Source organism: Neophocaena asiaeorientalis, unplaced genomic scaffold (assembly GCF_003031525.2).
Source record: "Neophocaena asiaeorientalis asiaeorientalis breed wild unplaced genomic scaffold, Neophocaena_asiaeorientalis_V1.1 scaffold225, whole genome shotgun sequence".
Classification (NCBI taxonomy): Eukaryota; Metazoa; Chordata; class Mammalia; order Artiodactyla; family Phocoenidae; genus Neophocaena; species Neophocaena asiaeorientalis.
Genome location: NW_020172364.1, coordinates 3,846,444 through 3,864,323, shown reverse-complemented (window position 1 = coordinate 3,864,323; position 17,880 = coordinate 3,846,444). Strand labels below are relative to the sequence as shown.

The following is a 17,880-nucleotide window of genomic DNA, read 5'->3' as shown; positions in this document are numbered from 1 at the left end:
CCTTCCTGGAATGTGGATTTAAAAGCCGGAACTCCAGCAGTCATATTGGAACATGAAATGACCTTGAGACTAGAATCCACACACAAGGATGGCACAACAGGGTAGTATGCCAAAGACCACGGAGTTGCCATACTAGCCACAGACTGCCTACCTCCAGATTGCTTTTACATGAGAGAGAGTTCTTTTACATCACTGGTCTTTTGAATTTTCTGATATATGCAGCCAAACCTTATCATTAGTTATAGTCAGTTTTATCAAATCAAGTATATGATAGTTACAATGGTTTTGATGTACACTTCTGAAATTAAAAAGCACAAATCCAAATACTCTTTTTCTGCAAAGTCAGAACAAAAAATGTTAAGATGCTCTCAATTCAATAGTGCTAGCATATAAAATTACTTTGAACTCACCTCTCTCCAGCTCCTCAGCATCATCACATAAACAGACTGGAAAACAAAGAGATGGAAATTAAAATTATCATCTTTAACAGATTTGTTTGAGAGACACATTTGTCTCAGTCCTACATCTCATTTTACATCTCTTTAAGTAAAAACATTTCATACTACAGTTAAAAGTATTTACTAAAGGGTCTTCAAGGGCCCACGTTAAAGAGTAAATCAAACATTTAAAGGTCAGTAAGTCTACAGTCCAAGAAGGGGAGTTAATTCCACGGACAAGGAAGAAGGAAAGTCCAATCTCCCAACATGTTTCTCCATGCTAAGTTTTTTTTTTAATTTATTTATTTATTTGTGGCTGCATTGGGTCTTCGTTGCTGTGCACGGGCTTCCTCTAGTCATGGAGAGCAGGAGATACTCTTCGTTGCGGTGTGTGGGCTTCTCATTGTGGTGGCTTCTCTTGTTGCGGAGCACAGGCTCTAGAACGCAGGCTCAGTAGCTGTGGCTCATGGGCTCTAGAGCGCAGGCTCAGTAGTTGTGGCGCATGGGCTTAGTTGCTCTGCGGCATGTGGGATCTTCCTGCACCAGGGCTCAAACCTGTGTCCTCTGCATTGGCAGGCGGATTCTTAACCACTGTGCCACCAGGGAAGCCCTCCATGTTAAGTTTAAAAAAAAAACCCCACAGGAACAAATTGACATACAAAAAGTTCCTATTCTAAGTCAAATGTCTCAAAGCGTTTTAATATACCCTAAGATGATCTAAGCTAAAGGACATCTTAATTACATGTCAAATATTAATGATAAGGTATCTTCCTGGTCATGAAAACATAAATGTGAAGGAACATTATGAAAGTATCCCTCTGAACAAAGAAAACCAGAACCTAAACAAAAGTAAAAATACAGTATGTCTAAAAGTAGAGGAAATAAATTAATTAGTTGTAAAGCACAGAGAACTATATTCAACATCTTATAATAACCTATAATGAAATAAAAGGGCAATCTTAAAAAAATTAATTAAAAATCATCTAACCCCTAAAAGTTTTCGATTACTGCTAATCAGTATTCATTCTGTAATGCACTGCCCTCTTTACCAGCAACCTCCTTCAGCCCCTACTAACCTGACACAAATGCACACCAAGTCACAGAGTGGAAGAACTTACTTTTGTCCCCAAATAAAAGATCTGACCACCATAGCTACTGATGGATTGATAACAAGCCTTCTCTCCAACCAAAGCCTAAAAAAAAAAAAATTTAAAGGTAAAAATTACATGCATTAGGAGTCTCAAGTTTTAAAGAATGTGGATTACAGAGACAACATGGTTTCATCCCATAAGTGAGTGGGGGGAAAAAATGTCAGTCAAGTGCCAGTCTGTCAGTGGAAGTGGCATGAAGGACAAAGTGCAAAAAGTAATTCTCTGCTTATATACGGTCTCTTTATTTTTCAGAGTAATGTGTAAAGGGAAGAACATGCCAACTTCTAAATCTGAAGCAAAATTGTTGCAACCTGCCCACTACTGGATGACAGGTAGTCACTGCTTCTGGCAAAGAACAGGGCTAATTGAAATGGTACCTCCAAGTTCTTTGAAATAAATATCAACAAAAAACACAAGAGGAAACAGGAAGATAAACAGCGTAGTATATGAAAGTCAGCACAGCCCAGCAAAATAGAAACGAAACCTACTGTCTGATTAATCTGGTTGCAAATTTTGGCTTTGTCACCCAATAGGTGACAGAGTTTAAACAAGTTTCAAACTTCTGACAATTACATTTTTCCATCTTTGAAAACCATGCAGTTTCTGGGAGGCTTAAATACATTAATATTTATAAATCTCCTAAAATATGTAAGTGGTCAATACTGATAACTAGTAATTTTTCTTAACTTTTTATCATGAAAATTTTAAAATATATACAAAGGTAGAGAGAATAAAATAATGAACTCAATGTATCCAGTAACCAGCTTCATTAATTATCACTTCACACCAATCTTGTTTCATCTATATTCCCACTGACTCCCCTATAACACAGTAAAAATTCTGAAGTAAATCTCAGATCTTGAACATCTCATTTACAAAAATTCAGTATATGCACAATAAATAAATCCTTTCTAACATAACCACACAATTTCATTGACAGGCTTTCAAAAATTAACAATCACTCCTCCATGTCAAATATCTGATCAGTGTTTGGATTTCAAATTCTCTCATAAATGTCAAATGTTATTGAGGTTTCCGTTCTTTGTTTTGTTTCTACATTTCATTTGTTTAAATCAAGACCCAAATAAGGGCCACACACTGAAGCTGGCTGATGCATCTCTTAAGTCTCTTTTAATCTACAGAGTTTGCCTCTATCTCTCACGGTCCTTTATTTTCCTTGAAGTTTATTTGTTGAAGACGCTGGCACACTTATTCCATAGTTTCCTACTATCTGGATTTTGCTAATGGCATCCCCATGGAATCTTTTAACATGTTCCTCTGCTTCTGTATTTCCTCTAGAAGATCAGAATCAGGGTTTTTTTGGTTGTTGTTTGGTTTGGTTTTCTGGTAGTACCACTTTAAGTATGACGTTAGCGGTAGGATTTTTGTAGATGCTCTTTATTATCAGGCTGAAGAAGTTCCCTTCTATTCCTAGTTTGCCAAGAATTTTATCAGGGATACAGAATTTTGTGAAATGCTTTTCTACATCTTTTGAGATGGTATTATGACCTTCCTTTTACAATAAACTAAATCAGTGAATTACACGTTTTTTTTAAATAAATTATTTATTTATTTTTGGCTGCATTGGGTCTCCGTTGCTGTGCACGGGCTTTCTCTAGTTGTGGTGAATGGGGGCTACTCTTCATTGCAGTGTGCGGGCTTCTCATTGTGGTGGCTTCTCTTATTCTGCAGCACTGGCTCTAGGCGCACAGGCCTCAGTAGTTGTGGCACATGGGCTCAGTTGTTGTGGCTTGCAAGCTCTAGAGCCCAGGCTCAGTAGTTGTGGCACATGGGCTTAGCTGCTCTGTGGCACGTGAGATCTTCCCGGATCAGGGCTCAAACCCGTGTCCCCTGCATTGGCAGGCAGATTCTTAACCACTGCGCCACCAGGGAAGTCCCTACATTGACTTTTAAATGTTAAACCAGCCTGGCATGACTTGGATAAACACCATTTGACCATAATTACTCTTTTTATACATTGCTGGTTTCTATCTGCTACTATTTTAAGGATTTTTGCTTCTCTGCTCATGAGGTCATTGGTCTACAACATTCTTTATTGTAAGTCGTCGGTTTTATTATCAGAGGTAAGCTGGTGTCATAAAAAGAATTACGTGCTCTCTTTTTCTCTATTTTTAAAAAGATTTTTGTGTAAAATTGATATTTTTTTCCTTGAATATAATAGACTTCACTAGTGTAGCTATCTGAGCCTGGACTTTCTTTTAGGAAATCAAGTTAATGTACAGCCATACAGAAGTACAACCACTTAGATTTTCACTTCTTGAGTCAGCTTTGGTAATTTGTGCCTTCCAAAGAATTTTTCCATTTCATCCAAAATTGTTTAATTTATTGGCATAAAGTTATTCATATTATTTTTTTAATATCTTTAGACTCCATAGTAACCGCACCTCTCTCATTCCTGATATCAGTAATTGTGTCTTCTCTTTTTCTGGATTAGTCTCACTGGAGGTTTATCAATTTTATTTATCTTTTAAAGAAGAAAATGTATTTTCTTTGATTTTCTCTATTGTTTGTCCATTTCCTACTTAACTGATATATGTTCATCTTTATTATTTCTTCCTTTTATCTACTTCAAGTTTATTTGCTCTTCTCTATTTCCTTAGCTAGAACCCTAGATAATTGATTTGAGATATTTTTTTCTAATGTATTTAACGTTACAAATTACCCTCAAATTTTTTTCTTTTTTTTAAGTTTATTTATTTTATTTTTGGCTGCGTTGAGTCTTCGTTGCTGCGCGTGGACTTTCTCTACTTGCAGCGAACAGGGTCTACTCTTCGTTGCGGTGCACGGGCTTCTCATTGCAGTGGCTTCTCTTGTTGTGGAGCACAGGCTCTAGGCGCACAGGCTTCACTGGTTGCAGCATGTGGGCTCTAGGGCGCACAGGCTTAGTTGCTCCATGGCATGTGGGATTTTCCCTGACCGGGGATGGAACCCGTGTCCCCTGCATTGGCAGGAGGGTTCTTAACCACGGCACCACCAGGGAAGTCCCACACCCTCAAAATTAATTTAATTATAGACCACAATTTTTTTCTGAAATACAGCTGATTTACAATGTTGCGTTAGTTTCAAGTATACAGCAAAGTGATTCAGTTATACATATATATATATTCTTTTTCAGATTCCTTTCCCTTATAAATTATTAAAAGATATTGAGTATAGTTCCCTGTGCTATACAGTAGGTCCTTGTTCATTATCTATTTTACATATGGTAGTGTTTATATGTTAATCCCAAACTCCTAATTATCCGTCCCCCTCTTTCCCCTTTGGTAACCGTTAAGTTTGTTTTGTATGTCTATGAGTCTGTCTTATAAATAAGTTCATTTGTATCATTTGTTTAGATTCCACATACAAGTGATATCATGATATCTGCCTTTCTCTGGTTTACTTCAGTCAGTATGATAATCTCTAGGTCCATCCATGTTGCTGCATTATTTCATTCTTTTTATGGCTGGGTAATATTCCATGTATATACCACATCTTCCTTACCCATTCATCTGTCGATGGACATTTAGGTTGCTTCCATGTCTTGGATATTATAAATAGTGCTTCTATGAACATTAGGGTGCATGTATCTTTTTGAATTATAGTTTTGTCCAGATATATGCCCAGGAGTGGGATCATTGGATCATATGGTAATTCTATTTTTAGTTTTTTAAGGAACCTCCATCCTGTAGCTGTGCCAATTTACATTCCCACAAACAGTGCAGGAAGGTTCCTTTTTCTTCCCACCCTCTCCATCATTTATTATTTGTAGTGGTTTTGATGATGGCCATTCTGACAGGTGTGAGGTGACACCTCATTGTAGTTTTGATTTGCATTTCTCTAATAATTAGCAATGTTGAGCATCTTTTCATGTGCCTATTGCCCATCTGTATGTCTTCTTTGGAGAAATGCCTTTTTAGATCTTCTGCCCATTTTTTGATTGGGTTGTTCGTTTTTTTGATATTGAGCGGTATGAGCTGTTTGAGACCACAGCTGTTTGATATGCTGTATTTTCACTTTCGTTTAGTTCAAAATATATTCTAATTTCCTTTGAGATTTCTTCTTTGACTCATAGGTTATTTATAAAAGTGTTACTTAGTTTCCAAATATTTGGGTTTTCTCCAGATTTACCCTGATGATTCCTTCAACAATTTGCTGTAGTTTGTTTTATGGCCTAGCATACAATCTATTGGATGCTCCATGTGCACTTGAAAAAGTTTGTAATTTGCTTTCATTGGGTGGAATATTCTATAAATGTCAGTTAAGTCAAGTTGGTCAATGATTTTTTTGCCTTCTATACCCTTGATGGTTTTGTCTACTAATTCTATTACTTACTGATAAAGGAGTTTTGAAATTTGCAAACTGTAATTGTGGACTTGTCTGTTTCTCCTTTTAGATCTGTTAGTTTTAGTTTCATATATTTTGAAGGTCTGTTATTGGGTGCTTAAACCTTTAAGATTGTTATGCCTTCTTGACAAATTAACACTTTTTTATCAATTTGAAATTTCTCTTTATCTCTGACAATATTCTCTACTCTGAAATCTACTTAATCTGATATTAAAATAGCCATTCTAATGATTAGTGTTTGCATGATATGTCTTTTTCCTTCCCCTTACTTTTAACTTGTCTGTGTCTTTGTATTTAATATGAACTTTTTGTAGACAGCATATAGTTGGTTCTTGCTTTTTTTATCCAGTCTGACAATTCTTGCCTTTTAACTGAAATGTTTAGACTACTTCCATTTCCTATAATTATTGATATAGTTGGGTTTAGATTATCTTATTGTTTTCTACTCGTATTACCTCTTCTTTTTTTATGCTTTGTTGAATTTAATATTTTTTAACATTCCATTTTGTTGCTACCAGTGACTTATAAAGGTATACTTCTTTTTCAGTGACTGCTCTAGTGTTTACAATATGCAGCTTTAACTGTCAGTCTACATTTACATAATATTGTACTATTTGATGTATAATGTTAACAGCCTTACAATAATATACTTCCTTCCCCACACTCCCTGCTGTTATGTACTATTTTCGTCACACTATTACTTCTACATATCATAAACATTCCTTTTGTTTTAAACAGTCAACTGCTCTTGTTAAATGACAGTATTAAGGTACAATTTACATACCATAAAATTCACTCACTAAGTATACAATAATTTTCAGTAAATGTACAGTTGTTCAACCATCACCAAAATCCAGTTTTAGAACATTTCCATCACTCCACAGAGATACCTTTTACCTATTTCCAGTCAACCCTCATTCCTACTCCTGGTCCCAGCCCCACTAATCCACGTCTGGCTCTCTAAACCTGCCTTTTCTGGACATTTCATATAAATATAATCAAAGAGTATATGGTCTTTCCATATGGCTTCTTTCACTTAACACAGTATTTTTGAGGTTCATCCATGTTGTAGCATGTGTCAACAGTTCATCTTTTTTATTGAGGAACAGCATTCTATTACGCAGATATGCCACATTTTGTTTATCTATCAGCTAGTGGACATTTTCACTGTTTTGACTTTTTAGCTATTAAGAATAACGTTGCTATGAACATTTGTGTACAAGTGTTTATGCAGAGATATGTTTTCGTTTCACTTGAGTAGCTACCTAGGAGTAGAATCGCTCAGTCATATGGAATCTTTATGTTTAATATTTTGAGGAACTGCCAAAATGTTTTCCACAGTGGCTGCACCATAACCCACAAGGAAAGTACGAGAGTTCCAATATTTCTGCATCCTAATCAACATTTGTTATTGTCTGTGTTTTTGATTATAGCCATCCTAGTGGGCATGAAATGATATCTCACTGTGATTTTGATTTGCATTTCCCTAATGATTAATGATGCTGAGCATCTTGTCATCTGTTTATTGGCCATTTGTATATCTTCTTTGGAGACTGCTGCAGTTTGTTTCTGATGAGAAATCTGCTCTCACACTTGTTGCTCCTCTGCATTTAATGTGTCTTTTTACTCTGCCTGCTTTAATATTTTCCTCTTTCCAATTCATTTGGATCAATCTATGTTTATTTTACTTGTGCTTGGGTTCACTGAGCTTCTTGCAATTCTGTGTTTATAGTTTAGGAAAGTTTTTGACCATTATTTCTTTAAATTATTTTCCCTCCTCTCCTTCAGAGATTTCAACTACACATTTATTAGGCTAAGTGGTGCTGTCTCACTGCAGTCACTAACACTAGTGTTTTTTAAATTTTTTCTCTCTACTTCATTTTGGATAGATTCTATTGCTCTATCTTCAAGTTCACTAATATCTTGAAAACTATTGTTTTTTGTTTTGGGGTTTTTTTCCTGATTTTTTTCCAGACAGGAGAGTAAATCCAGTCCCTATTATTCCATCTTGGCTGAAAGTGCAAGTTCAAAGTCTATCAGTATTTTTAATAACCATTCAGACAAAAGAAAATATCTAAGTGTGGGACAATAATTACTCTTACTTTAGTGAATTCTACTGCATTACCATTTCTTCTCCTGGATTTTCCTGGTTTCTAAATTCTGAAAATATATATGGAAGACCCCTTCACATATATTTATGCTCTAATATCTCAGGGAGATTTGAGTAATGGCTAGATATTATACTGTAGACACTCATTATATATGACCTTCATTACTACTTTTTTCAAGAAATTATCCAGAGAAGACTCAAAAAGTCTAAATTTCCTGCTTAAAGATTATTGGCTTAGGAAACATGAGATCACAATTCAAAGTAATTTAACTGTAAACTACCTGTGTAAACTGCTAAAGGCCATTATTGTCATTGCTTAAAATATAGTAAAATTAATACTAAGATCATAACTTTTGTGTCTTCCTTCTCTGCAGGCTCCTACATTTCATCTATTTCCTATTCCTCCAGAATCATCTTTCTTTCTCTCAAAGTGATCTTTGCCTTTTAATGACTACAGCCTCCATACCTGTTCCAGCCTTTACTAATCACCCAAATATTTCCAAAGCCTTATAGGCTACCTGTCTCTCTAGTCATTTATTCCTTAAATCTATCAGGCTTGTTGTCAACATAATAAACTTTCTAAAATACCTTGCTTTTACAATTTCTTTCTCATGAACTTTCAATTTCATTTCATTATTTCAGTATGAAAGTTAAAATTCTTTGGTATTAAATTAGTCACATTTCCAAGTAGAAGACAACAGGAATTATTGTTCTAGTTTACATTCCTGAATACTTACAAACACACTCACATCCACTTCAACCTAGTTAGTGGCTTTTTAAAAAAAAAATCTCAAGACTTAAAGATAACTCCTCAGAATTCCTATTTCTAAAACAAAACAACAACAAAATACCAAGTTTATCAAAGCAATACTAAGATAATGGATTACCCTTACCAGTGCCTGGCTCACGTTTCCTCCAGTGGCTAGAGATTTGAAATGGCTGCTATTATAGACCAACTGAACTTCTGAGATCTCCACCATTTCCAACTCCTCTTGAGTTTGCCGATCAATCACATGCAACTTCTCTACACTGTCCAAGAGCACAATCGTGCGTGAGTTTATCCACTGTAATTCAAGCACACGACAACACAAAAGTGAGGCCCATCCCCACCATCATCCAGGGCAAAAGAGCTTGGCAACTCACTTAAATGACACTGACGACCTTATCCATTTAATTAATAACTTGATGACACCACAATCACAGCAAGAACTACTCGGTGACAACCCAGAGAACGACAGGTGCACAGCTGAGTTTTGATGGTGTTAAAATGACTCATAGTGTAAAAGAAGGCTAATTAAAAGCTCTAATAGATATTATGGGATATACTGTTTTTTATCAATGTTTTTGAAAGGTACATCGGCAAAATGACTTAAGCAAAGTGACCAACTTTGCATTTCTAGTGTTTTTGACATTAATCAAACAAAAGGGCAAATGAAACCTCATAAACCTATCTGGTCAAAGAATGATTGTTACCATTTAAGTAATTCATATTTAAAAATACAAGCTATTTAAAACATATATTTCCTTTAAAACATACCTACAAATTATGGCAGAGCTCTTTGCTCTTTCTATTTCTCTATATATTCTGAATATTCTTTAATTAGTACTATTATAATATTAAAAGTAATAACAATAATAATGTTAAAATCTTCTGAAGGATACCATTTTGATAAATTTCTTGGGTTATATATAAGATTTCTTATTTTCAAAAAATTTTTTTTTTTTTTTGGTGGTACGAGGGCCTCTCACTGTTGCGGCCTCTCCTGTTGCAGAGCACAGGCTCCGGACACGCAGGCTCAGCGGCCTTGGCTCACGGGCCCAGCCACTCCGTGGCACGTGGGATCTTCCCGGACTGGAGCACGAACCCATGTCCCCTACATCGGCAGGTGGACTCTCAACCACTGCACCACGAGGGAAGCCCCAAAATATTTTTTTGAAAAATCTCAATCCCTTCCCAAGAAATAAATGAAGTCTTAAAATCTGCTCAATTAGAATTCTAAATTAACCAGAACAAAGTACTTCCCCTGTACTTCTCTCTCTGGTATTCATTTTGGTTTATTTATATGAACTCTTCCTATGTTATCAGAAATTATTTGCATAATATCATATCAAAGACAATCAAGTTGAAAATGGATCAATTTTCTTTTAACTATGTTGAATATATACTTTAACCCTGTGTTATACAGGAAGGGTTTGGTTTTCAAAAAAAACACTGTCCCTCAGGAAACAGAGTTTGACACTCAAATCATTTACAAAGAGCTTTTGTAAGGTGCTCTCTTGATTACTTTACTTTGAGAAACAAAGTATCATTTAGGAAAGACACATTATTCAGCCCTGTATAAACTTAGTGCTAGTTTTTAGATGTTTTCAAAGGTCACCTGGTTAAAAGAGAAAGAATGACAAAAAATGTTAGCAGGATTAGCAATTATTCTTGGGATTAGATCCTTACAATTTTAAGTGTTGACACATTGTAAACAAGCCTTTTAAAGGTAATTTACAAAGCAATGCAGTTAGGGGTCACATCATGAATAAGCCACAGGACAAATGAAAAACACCAACTGTCCTACTATTAGGAGAATGGCTACCTGTGGTTGGGAAAATTTTTTCCAGGGACAGAATCATATGCAGATTTTTAAAGTGCTGTATCTCAAACATCTTAAATGGAAGCAATGATGATGAATTCTAGAAAACTATGTTAGATGATTTTCAACAAGGGGTTCTTGTTGAAACCCTTGTTGACAAAAACACTGATGCCTTATACACATGAGAAGAGGTTGAACAAAATTATTTCATGAAATGTGTATGAAAAAAAGTATTATTTCTAAATCAAGTCTGTATATGAGATTGAAAGGCAATGTGCAAATAAATTAATAAATCATCTATTATAAAAACTGATGCAAAAAGAAATAATCTTTTTTTTAAACCAAAAGTTGCTCAGGACTGAGATGCATAGTAGAGACAGAACCCTGAAAAGTTTTCAGCCACAGATAAAGAATAGCTCCTGAACTCCTGAACCAATTAGGACATACTCAGCAGTACAAAAATGTGTTAACAAAAAAAGCCTGGCAATCATCCTGAAGAAATGATTCTGATCTCCCTTTTGAGCTAATCAGGACATTAAAGAAAACTTTTACTGATCCTGCCAGTGTTCAGCAGGACATGAGGCTAAAAGGCAATAAAAATAATGTGGCATCACACCAGCCTCAGACTTTATTCAGTACAAGCAGGATTTAACTTTTTTAAAAAATGTATTCACTTTTGGCTGCGTTGGGTCTTCGTTGCTGCACGCGGGCTTTCTCTAGTTGCAGCGAGTGGGGGCTACTCTTTATTGCGGTGCACGGGCTTCTCATTGCGGTGGCTTCTCTTGTTGCGGAGCACAGGCTCAGTAGTTGTGGCACAGGGGCTTAGTCACTCAGCGGCATGTGGGATCTTCCTGGACCAGAGCTCGAACCCGTGTACCCTGCATTGGCAGGTGGATTCTTAACCACTGCACCACAGGGAAGCCCAGGACTTCACTTCTGTCCACATTTTATATAATCCTAAAGGTCATGATTTATGGCAGAAATCCTGGTAGCCTTAATACAACATGGACTCAAACCAATTACATAAAATGAACGGGGATATTTCATTTCAATAATACTCACAGTAAAGTTGATGAGGTCATAGTATAGGTGAAGATGCTTTTGCTTAGTAACATGTATTGCTCCAGATTCGTCTCTCTTAACCTGATGATGAAATAAAAACAACCTAAATACCAGCTATTGTTTGAGAGACGTTTTAAAGTCTCACCTAGTCAATCCACCTAGAAAATGATTTCCATTCAGAATATGGATAAAACAAAAATATTGATAATTAAAGAAACTATACAAATGAAAAAAATCATTCACATCATGATTTGTACCAAAATCCATAGTACACCTGGTCAGTGGTCTAGTTGTCAGTTTAGGCATACCTTGTTTTATTGCACTTCACTTTATTGTGCTTCCAGATATTGTGTGTTTTACAAACTGAAGGGTTGTGGCAACCCTGTGTCAATCAATCTATCAGCACCATTTTTCCAACAACATTTGCTCACTTCATGTCTCTGTGCTACATTTTGGTAATTCTTGCAACACGTCAAACTTTTTCATTATTATTGTATTGTTATAGTAATCTGTGATCAGTGATCTTTGATGTTAATATTGTAATTGTTTTGGCATTTTTTAACAATAAAGTATTTTTAAATTAAGGTATGTACATTGTTTTTTAGAGATAATGCTATTGCACACTTAAAAGACTACAGTATAGTGTAAACATAAGTTTTATACGCACTTGGAAACCAAACAACTTATGTGACTCACTTTATTGCAATATTTGCTTTATTGCAGTGGTCTGAAACTGAACCCACAATATCCCTGGGGTAAGTCTGTACAGGCAAATGCTGTATGTAATATTCACTCTGTCATAATTCAGAAAAACCTAACTGCATCACGTCAATGACTATTCAGCCAGAGTTAAAGCATAAAATGGGATTGGTGGCATAATGTAAAAAAGTAAAACAAAAGTTCATGAAAAGGAAAAAAACTGCTGCAGTGACAAGACTAGACTTCTTTGGGTGAAGTATGATACTATTATAGCTCAAACAGCCCAAAATTTCCCAAAAGAACCTCAAGTGTCAATATTTTACTTATATATGCATATATATACTCTCTATAATCTTCATTCGTCCTTATAATTTGCTCTCTCCACTTATGCTCCAAGGTGACAGAGCACTGAAGAAGAACAACACACCACAATGACCTGCCTGAAATTCATGACGTTTAATTCAACCTGGGTTTTCTTGCATAATCTCCATAGTCGTCTTCTAGATGTCTTCCTTTCCCTTTAAGTCACAATTCCTCTTTGCCTTCTAGTCCCAACACTTGTAGTGTTGACCTCACCAGATATCTTAACAAACAACTGAGACCATTTAGTGTGAGCCCTTTGTGTACTCCCATCTTCACTTCCTAAGTCACCTCCCCTGTAAGAAAGAATGCTCTGGTAAAAAGGAGCATAAGATCTACAGCTATGTGTTTAAGAGTAAGTTCCACTATTACAGCTGAGTCACCAAGAGTAAACCATTTATTCTTTCAGTTTCCTCATTTGTAAAATGAAAATAAGACAGCACCAAATTGTTCCATATCTTGCATATGTTGAAAGTGTTTCGTAAACAAAAAGGTCAATGCCAACATTAACTATTCTAAGATTGGCTAAGGTCCTTGCTAAACAAAATCACTTCACGTGTATATACTCTAAATCCTACGCCCTCCATTACTGTTAATATTACCCCTCCCCTGCTAACATACTCAGTCACTCCTTTCAAAGGACCTTTTTCCTCTTGCTATCAAACAGGTTTCTGACTTTTCCACCTTCAAAAAACAAAAGCAAAACACCTTCCCTTCATTTACTTCTTCCAGAAAGTTAACCATTCTTTTTCCTCTTGTAACCAAATGCTGTTCTATGATTGTGTGAGTCTGTTCTTCTAGATACTCATTTCTCTAACAAGGCTCTACAATCTAGCTTCCACCTCAATTCCACTGATAATTAGTCCTCTGAAAAGTTTCTAAAGAACTACTTCTTGCATATCTGGCGGCCTTATCGTCAGTCTTCTTCCTTGATCTCTCTTTGGCATTGGTATTACCCTGGAATTGATAATGTGCTGAAGCCTCTCCTTCTTCATCTTCTGTGATGCCATACTGGTCTATTTCCCCTCCTACTTCTAGATGCCTTTATAAGATCCTCCTTTCCTACTGTCTTTTCTTTTTCCTTTCCCCTACATGAGTGTGCAACAAGGTTATGTATGCTTTCGCTTTTGATTTTCACAGCTTCAACTACCTTCTCTATTCTGGAATTCTCATTTTCACCCCAGACCTGGACTGCCTATCCTCCCAGAGGACATTCCCCAATACAACACTTGAGAGTCTCACCTTCACTTCCAACCCAACACATTCAATTCTTCCCTGACCCTAACTCACTGAATATTTCATGCTTCTAAAATGCAAAGCCAGAAATGCAATGTTTTGTTTATGTCCTTCGGTCCCCAGATCCACTAAGATGAGAAACCTTGTCTTTCCTTCAAAATGCCATCCCTAACTCTCACTGCAACCAACCATCCTTGTCTAAAGACGTCACACTTGCTTTATTACAAAAGCAAAACCTTTCCTTTCCCTCCAACCTCCTATAATCTGTTCATTTTACTATTTCTACAGTGATCTTCCTAAAACATCACTTTAATTACCTAAGAACCTGTGATGGCTCCCCATTACCAATCTAGGTCAATTATTATATAATCTAGATCAGAGGTTGGCAAACTTTTTCTGTAAAAGGCCATACAGTAAGTATTTTAGGCTCTACAGAGCATACAGTCTCTGTCACGACTACTCAACTCTGCCACAGTAGTGCAAAAGCAGCCATAAATAATACATAACCAAATGGGCATGACTGTATTCAATAAAACTTTACAAAAACAAGCAGCCAGCCAGATCTGGCCCATAGGCCACAGTCTGCCAACCCCTGATCAAGATCCATGCCGTATGTTCAACTTTATTCTCAACAATAAGTTTCTCCCTGTCATTAACTCTATAAATATTTATTAGGGACTTTCTACATACAAGCAGTGTCCTAGTGGCTGGAATAGAGCAGTAGAGTTGGTTTTAGACTTACAGAGCTTTCAGTCTTGTGAGGAAAAAAAATATTAGATAAGTAATTTTTAAAATGCTGAGTGTTGTCAAAAAAGGTCTTATCAGTGTCTATGAAGCGGGAAATGCTAACTGAGGTCAGGAGGTCAGGAAAGGCAATGCTAATCATGAGCCAGTATAATGTGGAAGAGAGCACACAGCTTTCCTGGCAGAGGTGCTGGCATATGTAAAGACACCGAGGCCAAAGACATGGAAGCAACCTAAATGTCCGTTGACAGAGGAATGGATAAAGAAAATGTGGTGTATAAATATACATGTATACACACACACACACACACACACACACACATACAACAGAATACTATTCAGCCACAAAAAAGAATGAAATAATGCTATTTGCAGCAACATGGGTGGACCTAGAGATTATCGTACTAAGCGAAGTAAGTCAGTTATATGTGCTTATATGCTTATATCTGGAATCTAAAAAAATGATACAAATAAACTTATTTTCAAAACAGAAACAGGCTCACAGACATAGAAAACAAACTTATGGTTACCAAAGGGGAAAGGAGGGGGAGGGATAAATTAGGAGTTTCGGATTAGCAGCTACAAACTACTCTATGTAAAATAAACAACAAGGTCCTACCGCACAGCACAGGGAATTATATTCAGTATCTCATAATAATCTATAATGGAAAATAATCTGAAAATAATCTGTGTGTGTGTGTGTGTGTGTGTGTGTGTGTGTGTATAAAAACTGAATCACTGTGCTGTACTCCAAAAACTAACTCAACACTGTCAATCAACTATACTTCAATTAAAAAAAAAAAAAAGACACTGAGGCCAAAGACTAGTCAGGAAGCTACTCCAGAGCCTAGGCTAGAGATGTCAGGGGGAAGCAGCAATGGGGGAGACAAAGAGGAAGTATACTCAGAGTCAATAGATGTGTGATAGAGTAGAAATAAAGAGAGAAGTGTAACTGAAAGGCAACACCTAGATTTCTGGCTGGAGAAACTAGGTGGATAGTGGTATACTTGCTTCACTGAGCTAGGAAACCCAAGAAGAGATTCCATAGGCACATTCTTACCTCTATAACTTCAGTTCATCTTATTTTCCCCAATATGCATATTCACCCCTCCTGTAGTATTTGCCTTTTTTTGTTTTTTGTTTTTTTAATAAATTCATTTATTTATTTATTTTTGGCTGTGTTGGGTCTTCATTGCTGCGCACAGGCTTTCTCTAGTTGCGACGAGCTGGGGCTACTCTTCATTGCGGTGCGTGGGTTTCTCATTGCGGTGGCTTGTCTTTGTTCTGGAGCACAGGCTCTAGGTGCATGGGCTTCAGTAGTTGTAGCACACAGGCTCAGTAGTTGTGGCTTGTAGGCTCTAGAGCGAAGACTCAGTAGTTGTGGCACAGGGGCTTAGTTGCTCTGTGCCATGTGGGATCTTCCTGGACCAGGGCTCGAACCCATGTCCCCTGCATTGGCTGGCAGATTCTTAACCACTGCGCCACCAGGGAAGTCCCTAGTATCTGCCTTATATCCTTCATAAAGTCTTCCACATCCTCTTTAGTCTGTACAAATCTCTTCATACTCTGAACTTATAGCAATTTTTAAATTCTCATCACATACTTGAATCCTTAAACTGTTCTCACTAGTAGTAATGAACATACTGGTTTTGCCTTTCAAAACATATCTTAACCTATGTGAAAGAAGGAGTTAAGTTTTACACTTCTTTCAATTGCCTCATGTCCATTACAGTGTAGATAACATAGTATGTGCTCAATGATAACTTGCTGTCTAATAAATACACTATATGTAGATAGGTAAGCCATTAATACAGACCTATGTACATTTATATATGCATACGTACACATAAACCATCAATTATTTATTAGTCAAAGGAGATGGAACTGAGAAATATACCATGAAGAGGCATGGAGCTGAGGGTGATCATCTGTTTTCCATGTTAACCACTAAAGCCTCGAATAAACATTAAATAGGTCACTCTCTCTCCAAAGAATTATGATAGCATATTTCTTTGACACAATATTAAATTACTGGTGAATCAAAAAAATCATCTTATGATAAAGGACTTTACCACAGATCTAGCATCATATTAGGACTTACCAGTAGAAAATGAACAACATCTCCTCTGCAGAAGGCAAGCATGGGATTCACATAATTATGCACTGCCACGAAGTGCCAGGCCAGCAATGGAACACTGGAAGGATCCATCTAAGTGAGGAGAAGGGAAAAAAAAAGTCATCACTGTTAACACACAGAAAAACAAAGGGAAAACTCTGGTTTACAACAGCATCTGACTGGTGTTCCTTGATAAAACTTCTCCTAATTTCTTATTAAAATTCCTAAAGGAGGGACTTCCCCTGGTGGCGCAGTGGTTAAGACTCCGCCTGCCAATGCAGGGGACACGGGTTCAAGACCTGGTCTGGGAAAATCCCACATGCCGCGGAGCAACTAAGCCTGTGCGCCACAACTACTGAGCCTGCGCTCTAGAGCCCGCGAGCCACAACTACTGAAGCCCGCGCGTCTATAGAGCCCGTGCTCCGCAACAAGAGAAGCCACCGCAATGAGACGCACATGCACCACAATGAAGAGTAGCCCCCGCTCACCGCAACTAGAGAAAAGACGGCACGCAGCAACAAAGACCCAATGCAGCCAATCAATCAATCAATCAATCAATCAATTCCAAAGGAGCAGGGACTGACTGGGAAGTGTCATGAGGGAACTTTCTGTGTGGATGGTAATGTTCCACATCTTGACAGAGGTTTGAATTACAAAAGTACATACATCTTGTCAAAGTTCAGCAAATGTACACTCAAGATCTGTACATTTGTTGTATGTAAATTGTTACACCAAAGGAAAAACTTCAACAGATACTGAACTGTACTTAATCATATGCATGTTGAATATTTAGGAAAAAAGAGTACTAATTTCTGTAATTTACTTGGAAATACATTTAAAAAGAACATAATTTGATGGGTGCACAAACAGGTATGTAATAAAATACAATAAAATGCTAATGGTAGAGTTTTACAATGGTAATAAGTATATAGATGTTCAATGTAAAATTCTTTCAACTTCTCTATTTGTTTGAAAATGTTCATAATAAAATGTTGGAAAAAACACCAATAAAAACATACAAAAAGATGTAAACACA

At 36.7% G+C, this 17,880-nt stretch overlaps 1 protein-coding gene across 5 annotated transcripts in view; it reads right to left on the bottom strand.

Moving 5' to 3' along the window:
* VPS8 (VPS8 subunit of CORVET complex) overlaps window positions 1-17,880 on the bottom strand; it is a 282,062-nt gene that overhangs the window by 223,686 nt on the left and 40,496 nt on the right. For all 5 annotated transcript variants that reach the window (XM_024768391.1, XM_024768418.1, XM_024768398.1 and 2 more), the window contains 5 exons: window positions 16,830-16,937; window positions 11,690-11,770; window positions 8,939-9,109; window positions 1,556-1,630; window positions 411-446 (listed from right to left, as the gene is read on the bottom strand). In XM_024768391.1, the coding sequence (XP_024624159.1) occupies window positions 411-446; window positions 1,556-1,630; window positions 8,939-9,109; window positions 11,690-11,770; window positions 16,830-16,937 (471 nt within the window). The remainder of the gene's footprint in view (window positions 1-410; window positions 447-1,555; window positions 1,631-8,938; window positions 9,110-11,689; window positions 11,771-16,829; window positions 16,938-17,880) is intronic.